At 40.1% G+C, this 17773-nt stretch overlaps 1 protein-coding gene and 1 pseudogene across 1 annotated transcript in view; one reads left to right on the top strand and one right to left on the bottom strand.

Annotated features, from left to right (window-relative positions):
• Positions 1-414: 414 nt before the first annotated feature.
• PRKCI (protein kinase C iota) overlaps positions 415-17773 on the bottom strand; it is an 82168-nt gene continuing 64809 nt past the window's right edge. Inside the window, exons 13-18 of the mRNA XM_021669515.2 lie at positions 16098-16185; positions 14996-15121; positions 11811-11890; positions 10049-10138; positions 7743-7858; positions 415-3353 (exon numbers count right to left, since the gene is read on the bottom strand). Coding sequence (XP_021525190.1) covers positions 3266-3353; positions 7743-7858; positions 10049-10138; positions 11811-11890; positions 14996-15121; positions 16098-16185 — 588 coding nt within the window. The 3' untranslated portion in view covers positions 415-3265. The remainder of the gene's footprint in view (positions 3354-7742; positions 7859-10048; positions 10139-11810; positions 11891-14995; positions 15122-16097; positions 16186-17773) is intronic.
• Positions 3620-3719, top strand: LOC135275921 (U6 spliceosomal RNA; annotated as a pseudogene).

The raw sequence follows: 17773 nt of genomic DNA, 5'->3' as shown, positions 1-17773 counted from the left end.
ATTTTTTTTTAGAGATAGGGTCTCGCTTTTTGCCAGGCTGGAGTGCAGTGGCATGATCACAGCTCACTGCAACCACAACCTCCTGGGCTCAAGCAATCCTCTCATCTCAGCCTCTCAAGTAGCTGGGACTATAGGCACTTTGCCAGCATGCCTGGCTAATTTCTTATTTTTCTGTTTTTTGAGATGGGGTCTCACTATATTGCCCAGGCTGATCTCAAACTCCTAGGGTCAAGTGATCCTCCAGCTAAATGTAACATTATTAAATGTAAATACTACAGCATCAGTTCTACCAGAATGCTGCTTTAAGTACAGCAAAATTCCAAACTCTAAAATTTTTTCTTGAACAAATTTTGATGCATCTTGTTCTTATACCCATTTCTGACACACTACATATTAAAAGTGGTCCACTCTTGATGGGCATTATACATTTTATTTAAAGACTTCAAAGTAAAAAAAAAAAAGGTACAGAAATACAGATTACATTGTGATGACCACAGTAGTATTCTACATGACAAAAATAAAAACAGGTTTATAAAGTAAATGTACCGGCACAGAACAAGCATTTATTCAACGTCCAATCCAGGCTGCATGAGCACAAAATGATCTGACCACATGCTTATGCAAAACAGTTTTTCTTAGAACACCAAAATTCCAACCATTCTGACTGTCCACTGCCTATTCCCCTGTTGAGTACTCTGAGTGAACTTCTATAGAATACAAAAACAACTGGCGTGGCACTTAAAGACTGCAAAAGACAGAACACAATTCAAAACATTTATAATGCATTTTTGTATAAAATATACACCAACAATCTTATTAGTTAAAAAAAGATTTAAACACAAAAGACCACCCTGAATAATGGTTAGAACCTCATGATAGAAAAATGCTCATCATTTTGTACATTATTAATAGAAACTACTGAGAGGAATTTTGGGGGGCTGGGAGGCAGGTAGATACCTAAAGTTATTCATTCAAAATTTGCTTTAACTTTTGGGTGTAACTCACTGCGTACCCCTTCTCAACATGTTTTATCATGAATACTCTAATATTTAAGGAGGTGCTTCTCAAAGTGAGATCAAAAGCCCCAGAGAAGCCTAAGCTGAGCCCCTAGTGTGCATTTTAAACACACTCCCTAGGTGATTATTTCACATTCCAAATGTGAGCAGCAATGCCCTATGGGAAACAGCACCACTTAAAAGCCAGGTCATAAACACATTTCTGACATGAGATACAGAATTCTAAGTTTATGATTTGAAGTGAAGCCCGCTTTTTGTTTTAAAACAAGTTTCAGGTGTTAAGAGAAACTTAACATATTAAGTAAATGTGGATGTATATGAACATTTTCCTTTGAGGTTGTCATTGCTTTCAGACTTAAGTTATTTGAAGGAAAGAGAGTACACAGCTAGAAACTTTGGAAAAATGACATTTCCAATGAAATGTAGCATCCCCCCCCAAAAAAAGATAATTTATTAAATGCCTACAAATTTTTAAACATTTGAAATTTAAACTAGATAGCTTTTCTAAAATTAAGCTTTACTAAGATTAAAAAATTTTAAGTAATTTAGATGATCATGGTTAAGTCCCTTTTCATTAAAAAAATATTTAAAATAAACAACACAAGGATGCAATATTTGGCACCCCTTTAAATAATAAACTGCTAAACACTAATATTAATAAAAAATAATCCGAAGAACTCGGCCTCTGAAATGTATTCTACTATGTGTTACATGTGCTACCCAGTTAATACAAACTCACTTAAGAGCTGAAACTGTGATGTGTGTGAGTGTATATGTGTGTCCTGAACATTTATTCATGCCAACTTTATTTTTCTGATTTCACAAATACTCTATAAAACAGGGTCCAATCATAAAGACAATGTGGTTTAGGGGAAGAAATGAGCATAATTAAGATACCCTACTTAAAAAATAAATAATTTTCCTGTAAACTAAATTATAAGGAAAAAATATTATACATTCTGCCTCCATTGAATACATGGAATGCTTTTACAAGTTCAGTAACAATAACGAGTACCTCATTTAAATCAAGTCACAAAAATCAACTGTGGGGATTTGCTCTCCAATAGGAAATAAAAATATTACCACTGTACTTTTCTGTATCTATTTTAAACTTCTGGTTTTTTCCTTTCTATACACGGAGTAATTTTCCATTCAACTGCATCCTTGGTCTTTTGCAGTATATATATTAACATTCCAGTTAATGTTTTCAATAAAGGGACAGGTTCAGGAGCTATCCCATTAATATATTAAAAAAAAAAAAAAAATTACTAGTGCCAGTTTTGCAAAAACAGTTAATGATTTGGAATCTGATTCCTAATAAAAAGTGTCTGTTTTTTAATTCAAGAATTTCCCAATTCTTTTTCTTTTTCTTTTTTTTTTTTGAGACCAAGCTTCACTCACTCTGTCGCCCAGGCTGGAGTAATCTTGGCTCACTGCAAATTCCATCTCCTAGGTTCAAGCGATTTTCCTGCTTCAGCCTCCCGAGTAGCTGGGATTACAGGCATGTGCCACCATACCCAGCTAATTTTTGTATTTTTAGTAAAGACAGGATTTCACCATGTTGGCCAGGCCGGTCTTGAGCTCCTGACCTCAAGTGATCCGCCTGTCTCAGCCTCTCAAAGTGCTGAGATTACAGGCATGAGCCACGGCACCCAGCTGAATTTCCCAATTCTAAGCAAGCAGCATATTCTATTACCAATTTAATAACTGCTGCCTTAAAAGATCGATAATTTATTTATCCAAGGCAAAGCAATACTTGTTAAAAGTTTACACCTGAATTTTTAAACATAAAGAACTCCAAAAGTAATAGGTAATATAAAAAGTTGTTGCATTTTATATTAGTAGTTTATTTCAAAATTAAACCCTGAAATGACTTAACACAGAATGACAACAATCATGGAGGTTTATGATGTAATCCCACTATGTGCCTTAATGCAACAGATACTTTATTTTTAAATGCAGTGGTTTTTTCTTTTTCTTTTTTTTTTAAAAAAGGATTTCATTACTCATCTGTAGGCCTTTTAAAAACTGAAGAACCAGTTCAACTAAATTTTGACATGATTGTCTGAAAGCTAATTTTCTTCAAGGTAAAACAGATGTAATTGATTCATATACTCTATGAGAGAAGATACTGAGTGTTTATTTTTTAGGTGGCAAATGTAAAATGGTTAATTGTATCCAGGCTGGTAGCAAGTTTATCCATGCATTAAATGGCAACATGAGTAGAATATGTGGTTGAAAAATGAGGATCAGACACATTCTTCTGCAGACATCAAAAGAGGATTGATATACTCAAAACCTTCAAATTCAGACTGATCAATCTTCCTCACAATGTCACTGTTGAAAGAAAAATAAATTTATTTTCATCATAATCAATATTTCTTCAACCTTTAAATGGTAAAATAAGATTAAAAAACAAATAATTAGGCTAACTGTACTGAAAAAAAAACTGTAAATTCTTAGATTAATCCCCCAAGTTTTCTAGATGAATCAAGAATGGAGTACTGAAAATTAAAAAAAAAACAAACCGATAATCCCACAAGCATGTTTAGAGACAGAAAGGAGTTCAAAACTGAGGACTGTGAATAAAAAAGGCACAAGTTGTGCTCACTTCGGCAGCACATATACTAAAATTGGAACAATACAGAGAAGATTAGCATGGCCCCGGCGAAAGGATGACACGCAAATTCGTGAAGCATTATTACAAAAAAAAAAAAAAAAGGCACAAGTTGTCACAATTCCAGTTAATCTTAACTTTTGACCAGAACAACATTCTTAGTTATAGGTGAACATCCAAGTTTGAATTAGCATTCAATTTAGTAGTCACCTCAACAGCCAGGTGTTAGATGGTGAAGCCCAGAAGTTAGCCAAAAGGAAAAGGCAATAGGAACCAGTACACTGAGAGACCTGGAGTAAGGAGAGCGCGCCGCAGGGAGGTCACTGAGAGACAGACCCGGAGTAAGGAGAGAGCGCCGCAGGGAGGTCATGGGTCACAGAGAGTGGAGAGGTTGGCATTTCGTTACACTGGGCTTCTAGTTCAACACACAGTAAGAGTGAGTAGTACTATCAAATAGTTAATACATAAATGTATACACCATACTAAGAAGCACAAAGTTACAGAGGACACACGAGGGGAGTAACTCATACGAGAAGAGACAGCAGTACTTGTTAGATTTCATTCACAATACGCTAAGTCCCGTTCTAACCACGGTTCTAAAGAAAGGGGCTTCTAGCTGGAGAAATCAAGGAAGGCGTATTCATTCTGCAAACACTAATGAACGGGATGACGGAACACTGTGGGAGGTCGGGGGAAATGCAAGTAATTTATTTGGGTGGAGCACAGGAATAGAAGTGTGTTGGATGGCAGATGATGCTGGAAGAAAAACAATGGCTGAATCAAAGAAGCCAGTGATGTTTACACTGAGTTTCACCTTGATCCATCAAAGAGCGGCTCCCATCCTTCAGAGGGGTCTCTGAAAGACGGGAAGACTTCAATAGGTAAAAATGAAGGAGGGATACAGAGGAATGAGCAGGCAGAGGCAGAGATAATAATACTATTAGGGAATGGTGAGCAGCTAAGACCGATCAGAACAGCATTTGTATTATGGTGAGAGCTATCGCTACAAAGTCAGGCTGGAGCAGATGTAGGGAGGCCTTCAATGCTAGCCAAGAGGACAGATGTTACCTGATAGTCAATGAAGGAGTTATTGAAGGTTTCTGATTAAAGGGGTTCAAGAATTGAAGGATACTTCACAAGGCATACAGAAGAGGTTGCACACTGAAGGAGGCTGATACAATACTCCAAGTATGACTTGAATGAGGCCTGAACTAGGGTGTGTCAATGGGAAAAGAAAGGAAGGAGCTGATGTAGATGATGATATAATGAAAACACAAACAAAGACTTGGCAACCGCAGCTCTTATGTAATCTGTTAAGAAAAAGGAGTCGTCCACGCTCACTGACATTTGGAATCTGAACGACAGGAACACATCGTGGCACAGTAAGCAGAAGTAGCAACTAAAAAGAAGGAACTGACTGAGAACAACAGAAAGAGACCATAAAGGGTCATTACTTGGATTTTAGACTTCATGTATTTGAGGGGCTGACAAACTGGGGGGCGTGTTAACAAAAAGAAACGCAGCTCAGGAGATCTGCCGGGGCGGGGCCGAGTGCTTCAGAAACCATCATGCATTTATTCTTCACAGCAACCGTATGAGGTAGGCAATTCAAGAACAGGCTCAGAGAAGTCATGCAAGTCCCATCCAAGGTTACCCAGTTGGTAAGAGGTGGCATCGGGATTCAAACTCCTATCTTTTGATTAAATCCAGTGTTCCTTCTAATACGTGATGCGTTAGAAACAATGATTTGGTATGCATCTTTCTCCTCTAGTAGACAGTATGCTTTTGGGGAGATTAGACTGTCTTGATTGCCTTTGACTGTCTAGTATTTAGCATGATGCCTTTTGCTCAACAACCATTTGCATTTAACAGAGAGTCATTCAATTAGCTGGTGTCTATGCTATTGGGCTGGCTGAAACCTCCGAGGTACAAACTGCATACAGCACAGAGAAGGTTGTCATGAACAGAATCATGGAGCATCCTGGTCTCAAGGGGCAGGGAAAACATGAGGGAAAAGTAGTCACAGAGACGAAACAGAGCCAGGATAGGCAGGGCCACCTAAGTAAGGCAAAGCCGTGCGTGCCACATGCTCTACAGACACAAGGGAGATGAGCACTGACCCCAAAATGCTTTACAATTTAGAAACTAAGAAATTGATTCAACCTTCAAAACCTGGAGGACAGGTTCAGTTGTAAGGGGTTGAAGTGTTGGCAGCAAAAAAAAAAATTTGAGACAATCAGCGTTGACTGGTGTGAAGACGTTTGATTAGAAGTGCTTTGTATTTGTTTTTCTTTTACCACGAGCAACCGTTAACTTTTTTTTTTTTTTTTGAGGCTTAAAGATGAAATGAAAATGAAAAATGTGGTTGTGCAAAGAGGGGCTATGAGTTAGGGGGGAAAATCAGAGTATCTGAGCATGGTTACACAGAGGGAAGCAAACTAGAAAAAATTAAATCAAAGAAGTTCCAATAACAAGATAACTGACGAAATGAAACCTTGGAGAAAACTAAGGAAACAGGTCTAGGAAAACAGAAGGAACACCCCTTGTAAAGGAGAGCCTTCCATGAGTAGGGAATGAGACAATGTTGAGAAGAGTTAGAAAGCAATTCTGAGATGCAAGGTGGTCTGGGGACAGCTGGAAAGGATGCAAGGTCACCCCAGAGAGCTTCTCAGTCCTTGCATCAAATTAAGGCAAGGTTAATCCATTAGCAGTGATGGAGAAAGCAGAACTGAAGGCTTCTGAAATGCAGAGGCCGTTTGGAGCAGGCGCTGGGAGGAATGTGATAAGAAATAAAGTAAAATGACTGCCAAACAATAAAGGCCTTCTTGGGATTAGAGAGAACAAATCTGTAACAACAGGTAAATAATCAAAATATCCCCCAATTATTCTAAACTATAGTTTTAAAAGATGCAGCGTTAGCACAAAAAATAGTTCAGATCACTGCTGGTTGGATTTAGTAACTCAACGTAATTTTTTTTTTTTTTTTTTTTTTGAGACGGAGTTTCACTCTTGTTACCCAGGCTGGAGTGCAATGGCGCGATCTCGGCTCACCGCAACCTCTGCCTCCTGGGTTCGAGCAGTTCTCCTGCCTCAGCCTCCCGAGTAGCTGGGACTACAGGCACGCGCCACCATGCCCAGCTAATTTTTTTTTTTGTATTTTTAGTAGAGACGGGGTTTCACCATGTTGACCAGGATGGTCTCGATCTCTTGACCTCGTGATCCACCCGTCTCGGCCTCCCAAAGTGCTGGGATTATAGGCGTGAGCCACCACGCCCAGCCATCGTAATTTCTTAAAAAAAAAAAAAGCAATTTGTCAATACATATCAAGAGCCTTAAAATGTTCACACCCTCTAACCTAATTCCCTTTCTAGGAATCTATCTTAAGGCAACACTCGGGAACTCAGACAAAGACAGTTCTTGTCAAACGGGAAACAGTGCAGCACAGTAGAAAGAGCACAGCCCTTAGTCAGTCAGATTTGGGTTTGAATCCTGACTCTGCCACCCGATAGCTGTGTAACTTTGCTTAACCTCTCTGAGCCTCGGTTTCCTCATCTGTAAAATGAAGATGACAATAACTCGTTTACAAAGTTGTTGCAAAAATGAGAGATAATGCATGGTAAAGCAAAGGAGAAAATGACCGCTACTGTTAAAACTTATAACGGTATAATGGATTCAAATACCTGAATGGTTATATAAATTATAATGGTATAATGGATTCGAATAACTGGTTATATAAATTATAGTATAAACAAACAAAAAAAAAAAAAAAAGAAAAGAAAATTATAGTATAGGGCAGGCGCAGTGGCTCATGCTGGTAATCCCAGCACTCTGGGAAGCCAAGGCAGGCAGATCACCTGAGGTCAGGAGTTTGAGACCAGTCTGGCCAACATGACAAAACTGCCACTACTGAACCTGGGAAGTGGAGGTTGCAGTGAGCCGAGACTGTGCCACTGCACTTCAGCCTGGGCAATAGAGCGAGACTCCATCTCGAAAATAAAATAAATTAAATTAAATTAATTATAGTATAATCTGATGAAACATTGCATAGTCACTAAAAACAGGGTTTCCAAAGAACTTAAAAAAATTTTTCAGTGTACAGAATTACTTACTCATCATCTGGAGTGAGCTGGACAGGTTCATTAGTAAACTGAGAATCAAAGTTGTCCAAACCAAATTCCCCAGAAATATTTGGTTTAAAGGGAGGTACCACCTGTTTTTGCTCCATCTGAAAAGACATATTGGATGACAGCTCAAGTCTGTATTCTTAGAAAAATTTCACCTCTACAGTTCTCCTCTGCCCTGTTTGTTTCCTTTATTAAAGTGAGCCCTGAAGCATGGTTCAATGATATTAGCAATGATGAAGATAATTTACAAATATGAGCCAGGCTGGGCAGCTCATGCCTGTAATCCCAAGCACTTGGTAGGCTGAGATGGGAGGATCGATTGAGGCCAGGAGTTCAAGATCAGCCAGGCAACATAGCAAGACCCCATCTCTAGAAAAAATTAAAAATTGGCTGGGCACACTGGCTCATGCCTGTAATCCCACTACTTTGGGAAGCCAAGGTGGGCAGATCACCTGAGGTCAGGAGTTCAAGACCAGCTTGGCCAACACAGCAAAACCCTGTCTCTACTAAAAATACAAAAATCTGCCAGGCGTGGTGGTGCCTGCCTGTAATCCCAGCTACTCAGGAGGCTGAGACAGGAGAATAGCATGAACCCAGGAGGTGGAGGTTGCAGTGAGCCAAGATCATGCCACTATACTCCAGCCTGGACAACAGAGCAAAACTCCATCTCAAAAAAAATAAATAAATAAAAATTAGCAGGCACCATGGCTTATGTCTGTAGTCCCAGCTACTTGGGAGGCTGAGGCAGAAGGATTGCTTGAGCCCAGGAGTTCAATCAAGGCTGTAGTGAGCTACACTATAGCCTGGGTGACAGAGTGAGACTGTCTCTTAACAAAAATAAAAATAAAAACAAACATAAACATTGATATGGGCCTCAGTAACATTATAACCTGCTTTATTATGTTAATGTTCAATTTTTTGGCCAGGCACAGTGGCTCACCCCTGGAAACCTTGGGAGACTGGGGTGCACGGATCACTTGAGGTCAGGAGTTCAAGAACAGCCTGGCCAACATGGTGAAACCCTGTCTCTACTAAAAATACAAAAATTAGCTGGGCATAGTAGCACACACCTGTAATCCCAGCTACTCAGGAGGCTGAGGCAATAGAATTGCTTGAACCCAGGAGGCGGAGGTTGCAGTGAGCCGAGATCTCACCACTGCACTCCAGCCTTGGCAACAGAATGAGACTCCGTCTTGGGAAAAAAAAAATTCAGTTTTTTTTGTTTTAAAAGTTTTCTAAAAAGCAGTTTAGAGAGTGGCTTTTTTTTTTTTTTTTTTTTTTTTTTGAGACGGAGTTTCGCTCTTGATACCCAGGCTGGAGTGCAATGGCGCGATCTCGGCTCACCGCAATCTCCGCCTCCTGGGTTCAGGCAATTCTCCTGCCTCAGCCTCCTGAGTAGCTGGGATTACAGACACGCGCCACCGTGCCCAGCTAATTTTTTGTATTAGTAGAGACGGGGTTTCACCATGGTGACCAGGATGGTCTCGATCTCTTGACCTCGTGATCCACCCGCCTCGGCCTCCCAAAGTGCTGGGATTACAGGCTTGAGCCACCGCGCCCGGCTTTTTTTTTTTTTTTTTTTTTTTTTTTTTTTTTTTTGAGACAGAGTTTCGCTCTTGTTACCCAGGCTGGAGTGCAATGGCACGATCTCGGCTCACCGCAACCTCTGCCTCCTGGGTTCAGGCAATTCTCCTGCCTCAGCCTCCTGAGTAGCCGGGATTACAGGCACGTGCCACCATGCCCAACTAATTTTTTGCATTTTTAGTAGAGACGGGGTTTCACCATGTTGACCAGGATGGTCTCGATCTCTTGACCTCGTGATCCACCCACCTCGGCCTCCCAAAGTGCTGGGATTACAGGCGTGAGCCACCGCGCCCAGCTAGAGAGTGGCTTTAAGTTTTTAAAGCTGTAATATGTTAGCTAAGAAAATAAAGTTTGGCCCAAGATAGGCCAGGCACAGTACTTTGGAAGGCCGAAGAGGGCGGATCACCTGAGGTCAGGAATTCAAGAGAGCACCCCGGCCAAAATGGCGAAACCCTGTCTCTACTAAAAATACAAAAATGAGCTGGGCATGGTGGTACACACCTGTAGTTCCAGCTACTCAGGAGGCTGAGACAGGAAAATCACCTGAACCCGGGAGGTGGAGGTTGCAGTGAGCTAAGATCATGCCACTGCACTCCAGCCTGGGTGACAGAGCGAGACTCTGTCTCCAAAAAAGAAAAAAAAAAAAAATTGGCCCAAGATAATAATGAAACCTAATCTAATAGAGAAAGTAATTAAAATTTACATACCATATCCCAATCAACATTTCGGAAGAATGGGTGTCCCTGAATATCAGCAAATCCTGTTTGAGGATGACAACCCAATCGTTCTTTTGGGTCCTATGGTGAAAGAAATGTTTCAAGAATTGGGTGAATGTCATAGTTTAAAATAAATCATGTTTGTGATCTGTGTTTTGTGCCTATTACATGATACTCTTATTTCTGAAGTTGGAATGGTCTACCTTTTATTTATAGAAAGTACAACTCTAGAACAAATTGAGTTATTTGAAGCCTGTGATACGTAAGATTTCCTCATGGCACTTTCTCCACCTATCATGAAATTAAAACAGAGAATCATCACCATTTCCTTGCTAAAGAAAAACAGGAGGAAAAAGAGAACAGCAGAATCATTTGAGCAGCACCCAGCCGTTTCTTTGGCATGACCTGGAGTGACAGTGAAAACATGTAAACCTCCAAGCTTCATCAGAGTTTGCTTACAGCTCAATTTAAAAGGCCCCTGCCCTGTTACAGCAACAAACCATAATCTGTGTAAGACAATGACACAACCATTATCTGGATCACTGGACTGAGAAGGAGCCTGCAACTTACAAAAAGTCTTGGCTTATTCATTACTATGAATGAGAATATGTTCCCATTTTTCTTTCTGATAAACGGCATTTTATTTTGTATATCAACACCTCTTGCCTTCATTTTTCACTATGTGAAAAATTAGGTTTCAAGTTTAAATCTTTCCTCACAAATTGTTGATTTTTTAAAAGCATTCAGAGGGAAAAAAAAGACAAAAAAAAAGGGGGTTAAATTTCTTATTTTATTAAAATTCATCATTACCTTATCTATTTACCTTGGAAGGTAAATGTGTATCAACCTTCTTCTTTTTTTTTTTTTGAGATGGAGTCTTGCTCTGTCACCCAGGCTGGAGTGCAGTGGGGAGATCTCGGCTCACTGCAACCTCCATCTCCCTGGTTCAAGCAATTCCCCTGCCTCAGCCTCCCAAGCAGCTGGGAATACAGGCGCACGCCACCACACCCAGCTAATTCTTTTGCATTTTTAGTAGAGGCAGGGTTTCACCATGTTGGCCAGACTGGTCTAGAACTCCTGACCTCAGGCAATCCGCCCACCTCGGCCTCCCAAAGTGCTGGGATTACAGGCGTGAGCCACTGTGCCCGGCCTACATCAACCTATCACATCATTTATTTAAAGCGGAGTTTATGATTGCCAAGACTCTTAAATCCTAAAACTCTTCTAGCCTACCAATAGCAACAAACCAACACGCAATGGAAGATGTTCACATTTTTAAGGGCCGAAGATAGAATTTCATTTCTTCTGAATTTTACCTAATTATAGCATTTTTGACACGAGAATTTGTAGGGAGCACTATGGCCGAAGTGCTCAAAAAGCACATGGTAATAAATAGATTCTATGGATGACACACAGAAAGTGGAAACAGAGCTGAAAGTACAATTACGGCTAAACTCAAAGATTAAATCTTCCCTTATGTAAGAATATGGTATATATTATTTACACACAAAAAAATCGTATGTAATATATAGCTGGGGAGTAAATTTTATTGCCAAAATGGAAAGGACAACTAACTTATCTCAGGATCTAATGCTGTCAATTACTCTCTGGGTAAGAGACAAATTCTGGATCAAACAGAACAAGTTACATTCTCTACTGCTTTGGAATTATTACATTTCCCAAACAGCTCCTGACCAGTTTGATATATATAGATAGAGACAAATCACAAAATATTCTTATACACAATTTATACCTTGTTAAGAAAACTCTTCAGAACACTTGCAGCTTTTACAGACAGAGAACGTGGTATGCGAATTTGTTTTTCCAAAATAACTAGAAAGATAAAAATTATAGTATTATATTAAATTTTTGCATGGCTTTAATCTTTGGGTCTCGCTCTGTTGCTCAGGCTGGAGTGCAGTGGTGTGATCACAGCTCACTGCAGCCTTGACCTCCTGGGCTTAAGCAATCTTTCCCCTTCAGCCTCCCAAGTAGCTGGGTCCACAGGCGCCATGCCACCATCATGTTCGGCTAATTTTTTTTTGAGACAGAGTCTTGTTCTGTCACCCAGGCTGGAGTACAGTGGCAAGATCTCAGCTCACTGCAACCTCTGCCTCCCAGGTTCAAGCAATTCCACTACTTCAGCCTCCTGAGTAGCTGAGATTACAAGCGTGTGCCACCATGACCAGTGAATTTAGTGTTTTTGGTAGAGATGGGGTTTCACCATGCTGGCTGGTCTCAAACTCCAGATCTCATAGAGGTCAGTGATCCACCCATCTCAGCCTCCCAAAATGCTGGAATTATAGGTGTGAGCCACTGCATCCAGCAATGCCTGGCTAATTAAAAAAATTTTTTTTGTAGAGACAAGGGTCTCACAATGTTGCTCAGGCTGGTCTTGAACCCCTGGGCTCAAGTAATCCTCCTGCCTTGGCCCCCACAAAGTGCTGAGATTACAGGTGTGAACCACTGTACCTAGCAATCTTTACACTTCTTTTCTTTTTTTGTTTTGGAGATGGAGTCTCGCTGTCTCACCCAGGCTGGTAGGCAGTGGAGCGATCTCAGCTCACTGCAATCTCCATCTCCCAGGCTCAAGTTATTCTCCTGCCTCAGCCTCCTGAGTAGCTGGGATTGTAGGCACTCGCCATGACACCCAGCTAATTTTTTTGTATTTCTAGTAAAGACGGAGTTTTGCCATGTTGGTCAGGCTGGTCTCAAACTCCTGACCTCAAGTGATCCGCCCACCTTGGCCTCCCAAAGCTTTGGAATTACAGGCGTGAGCTACTAAGCCTGGCTGTAATCTTTACATTTTTTTTTTTTTTTTTTGAGACAGAGTTTTGCTCTTGTTGTCCAGGCTGGAGTGCAATGGCGTGATTTCAGCTCACTGCAACCTCTGCCTCCTGGGGTCAAGTGATTCTCTTGTCTCAGCCTCCCAAGTAGCTGTTATTACAGGCATGTGCCACCACAGCTGCCTAATTTTGTATTTTTTTTTCTTTTTCTAACTTTTTTTTTTTTTCCTATTAAAGATGGGGTTTCACCATGTTGGTCAGGCTGGTCTTGAACTCCCGACCTCAGGTGATCTGCCCACCTTGGCCTCAAAAGTGCTTGGATTACAGGTGTGAGCCACTACACCCAGCCGTAATTTTATATTTTTAGTAGAGATGGGGTTTCACTATGTTGGTCAGGCTGGTCTTGAACTCCCAACCTCAGGTGATCTGCCTGCTTCGGCCTCCCAAAGTGCTGGGACTATAGGCCACGTGAGCCACCGTGCCCGGCCTAAATTTTTATTATAAAGATATTTAAGACATTCCAGTAGAAAAAATAAGATATTATATATATAACTGAAGTGCCTCCTGCACTTTCCTAATCCCCTTCTTCTTCTGTCTTCTCAGAGGTAGCCTCTAATCTGAATACTATTTATCATTTACATGAATCCTATTCTTTGACTACCTGATTGTACCTCAGTTTCCTCATTTGTAAAACAGAAATTAAAAAAATACTTCACAGGATTGTTATGAGATTTAAATAACATTTGTAAAATGCTTAGCATATATAATATGCAATTTTACTGGACACTGCCAAATTCTTCTTTAAAGCTGCTGTGTCCGTTTTCATTCCTACCAGCAGCCTAGAAGAGTTCCAGGTGCTTCACATCCTCACCAGCACTGGGATTATCAGGTTTGAACAGTTTAATCAAATACACTGTATGAAATGGTAAGTCATTAACATTTTAATGTACATTCCCTTAATGGCTAGAGAGACTGAATGTCTTTTCACATATTCCATGGCCATTTGGGTTTTCTATTATATGAAATGCCTATTTATATCCTGTTACGGCTTTAATTAAATGTAGAATTTTATAGCAGTTTCCATACTTTTTGGACTCTGTGCTAGAGGTCCCTATACTTGTCTGCTTGTTTCTGTCACTTCTGTTTTTTTTCCTCTTGCTCCCCAGGCTGGAGTGCAGTGGCACAATCTCAGCTCACCACAACCTCTACCTCCCAGGTTCAAGGATTCCCCTGCCACAGCCTCCTGAGTAGCTGGAATTACAGGCATGCACCACCAGCTAATTTTATATTTTTAGTAAAGACGGGGTTTCTCCATGTTGGTCAAGCTGGTCTCGAGCTCCCAATCTCAGGTGATCCCTCGGCCTCCCGAAGTGCTGGGATTACAAAGCGTGAGCCACCGCACCCAGCCTGTCAATTCTTCATATTCCCTGATGTGGGGCCTTTTCCCCCCATCTTCTGATCACTCATCATCTTGGTACTCTATTTTCCCCTCACACTGTCTTGAACTTATGCATTCAGCCTCAGGGTCCCTGTGTAAAGATTATCCTCTCTAGCCACAGGATTCCTTTCTCTCATCTGTTTGTGATGGATAATTCTAAATAACGCCTATTATGATTTTGAATATGAAAAGGTAACTGTGAACAGGAATGAAGACTACAGAGAAGAAAGACTGTGTTAAAAAACATCAAAACCTAATACATGGAGGCCAGGTGTGGTGGCTCATGCCTGTAATCCCAGCACTTTGGGGAGGCTGAGGTAGGTGGATCGCTTGAAGTCAGGCATTCAAGACCAGCCTGGCCAACATGGTGAGACCCCGTCTCTACTAAAAATACAAAAATAGGCTGGGTGTAGTGGTGCATGCCTGTAATCCCAGCTACTCAGGAGGCTCAGACAGAAGAATCGCTTGAACCCGGGAGGCGGAGGTTGCAGTGAACCAAGATTGTGCCACTGCACTCCAGCCTGGGCTAAAGAGTGAGACCCTGTCACAAAAACAAACAAAATAAACAACAACAAAACTTAATAAATTCGGTCAGGAGTATACTTTCCAGATTATGCTCATTTTTCTTACTCAAAGAAGTAATCTGAATCACTCTCATGTGTATTCTAAAATAGGTTTTTCTCAAGAGAATCTCTGTAAAATACTCCCAATTACCTTGGAAGAGATAATCCTCTGTGTTCTGGTCAGGGTTATCAGAGCTCCCAACAATATCAAATGGAGACCTTCCTGCCATCATCTCAAACATTAGCACTCCAAGAGCCCACCAGTCAACACTGAAACCTTCAGGAAGAAATTTTAAAGCAATAAATGATACACTTTGCATTCTTGAAAGTTAGTAACTGGAGACTTTATCACATAAAGGAAAAAGAAACAATGAAAAAGTAAACTCTAAATGCATTACAACTATCATGGTAGGCACTGAAGATTATAGCAATGCTTCATTTATTAACAAGGGTAGGTACCTGAGAGATAATTTTAAAAATAAAATTATGAGAGGAAAGAAAAACTTTGTTTTTCCATGTATGTCTGCTTTCAGACTCACGCCCAATATTGAATACTGTGTGTTGAGGACATAATTAGATTGTATTTGAGAGTAATCTCCTTGGTCTTAAACTTGATCTTTCGCTAGCTGATAAAGACCTGTGAAGGACAGTGGACTCAGTGAGCAGCTTTCACAAGTACCACATTCTCCTTTACATCTGCTCAAGACAGAGGGCCAGAACCCGAAAAGTCAAATGCTTTCTCAAGATAAGTGTATATTCGGGTGCCTGAGACACAGTTAATCTTCCCACAAACTTTCAGATCCCAAGGGGGAAATATCCCAGGAAATCTGAACAATCTTCCAGGGGTTCATGACTCCGGAGTCACATGGGTGCTGTTCTGAATCCTTGACTTTAGGGGAGTTATTTAAACTTTCTGTATGTCAGTTTCCTCATCTGTAAAAGGAGAATTAACAGTATTTACCTCATAGGGTTAAGAGGATTCATTTAGTTAATATATGTAAACTGCTTAGAATAGTGCCTGCTACTGTTCAGTGTTTGTCACTAATAAACTATTATTCAGCTTGGTATCCCTAAATACTGCCAAGGTCCCACTGTCTCTGATTTTAAAGTCTGGAGCTCTTCAGAACAGGATCAACAATGCTTATATTAATAAGATCATATCAAAATGCATTAGTGTACTATAATGCAATTGGTAACACATTTAACCACCCATCTAGCAACAGCTAAAATAATACCACCAATTTATTTATTACCATAATCTTCTCCTCTTAAAATTTCAGGAGCAATGTAATTAGGAGTACCACAGAAAGTGCTGGTTGTATCTCCTGGCCGTAATCCTTCCTTTTATTAAAAAGAAAAAAAAGGAAAGAATAAGATTAAAAATTCTGTTTTAAATTTACCCTTTCTATTTCACCTGTAAGTTCAGCGTCTATAGTGATACATTAAATTTACTTAACATCACTGAAACAATTGCGTTTTTTTTTGGACAGGGTCTTGCTCTGTTGCCCAGGCTGGCATGCAGTGACATGATCTCAGCTCACTGCCACCTCCACCTCCCAGGTTCAAGCAATTCTTGTGCCTCAGCCTCCGGAGTAGTTGGAATTATAGGCATGCACCAACATGCCCAGCTAATTTTTGAATTTTCAGTAGAGACAGGATTTCACCATGTTGGCCAGGCTGGTCTCAAACTCCTGGCCTCAAGTGATCCACCCACCTCAGCCTCCCAAAGTGCTGGGATTACAGGCGTGAGCCATCATGCCTGGCAATTGCCTTTCTTATTAAAATCACAGATCACCACTAAATAGCTTAAAGACCTGTCCCCATTAGATATTGATAGCATTGATTCAATTAAGGTAAGACTTGCATTTAAAATAACTTACATACAAGTTAAAATTTAATACAAAAAATTTAATGATATTAGTAGAATAAGGCATATTTCTTGACAAAAAGAAGCACTTTAAATCTCATCTCCTAATACAACCACTGTTAAGACTACAATATTTTCCTTCTATTTATTTTCCTAAGGTTTTTTTTTGTTTTTGTTTTTGTTTTTTTGAGACGGAGCTCACTCTTGTTGCCCAGGCTGGAGAGCAATGGCATGATCTCAGCTCACTGCAACCTCTGCCTTCAGGGTTCAAGCAATTCTCCTGCCTCAGCCTCCCAAGTAGCTGGGATTACAGGCATGCACTACTACTCCTGGCTAATTTTGTATTTTTTGTAGAGATGGGGTTTCTCCATTTTGGCCAGGCTGGTCTCGAATTCCTGGCCTCAAGTGATCCACCCACCTTGGCCTCCCAAAGTGCTGGGATTACAGGCATGAGCCACCAAGCCCAGCCCGCATTTTAATAGCTACAGGATGGAAAAAATTAAGCCAAAACACACTAACAGGTATAGTAAAGGAACTACCCAATAATTAATGGGGCAATCACCAACAAGTTGTAACAAATACAAATTTGCATACGCTTAACAACATGGTCTCAAAATACAAAGAGTAAAAAAGGACAAAATTATTAGAATTTCACAATCTCCAATCATGATAGGAGAAGTTAATATGAGGATAATCTGTATTAGAAAATGACAGACCACACATATTAAAAACCAGTAGGCAGAGAAAGATTTGGACAAAAGCTATAGCTAATATATATACATATATATATATAAATATGTATTATATATAATAGCTATATATTATAGTTACATATAACTAACTTGATTGAAGATCCCTGTAAGAAATGAAAATGTTTAACAAGCCAATATTATTTTTCAGTAAGAGTAACAAAAGACTAAGAAAGACAAAAAGAGAAGAAAGTCTTAATTCATTTTTGTGATTATATTTTCATTGTTTTTTTTTGTTTGTTTGTTTTGAGACAGAGTCTCACTCACTTTGCTGCCCAGGCTGGAGTGCAGTGGCACAATCTCCGCTCACTGA

Source organism: Aotus nancymaae, unplaced genomic scaffold (genome assembly GCF_030222135.1).
Source record: "Aotus nancymaae isolate 86718 unplaced genomic scaffold, 86718_ANA_hifiasm-v0.15.2.pri h1tg000019l, whole genome shotgun sequence".
In the NCBI taxonomy this organism is placed as follows: domain Eukaryota; kingdom Metazoa; phylum Chordata; class Mammalia; order Primates; family Aotidae; genus Aotus; species Aotus nancymaae.
Note: the sequence above shows the minus strand (reverse complement) of the source record. Positions and strands in the feature narration are given on the sequence as shown.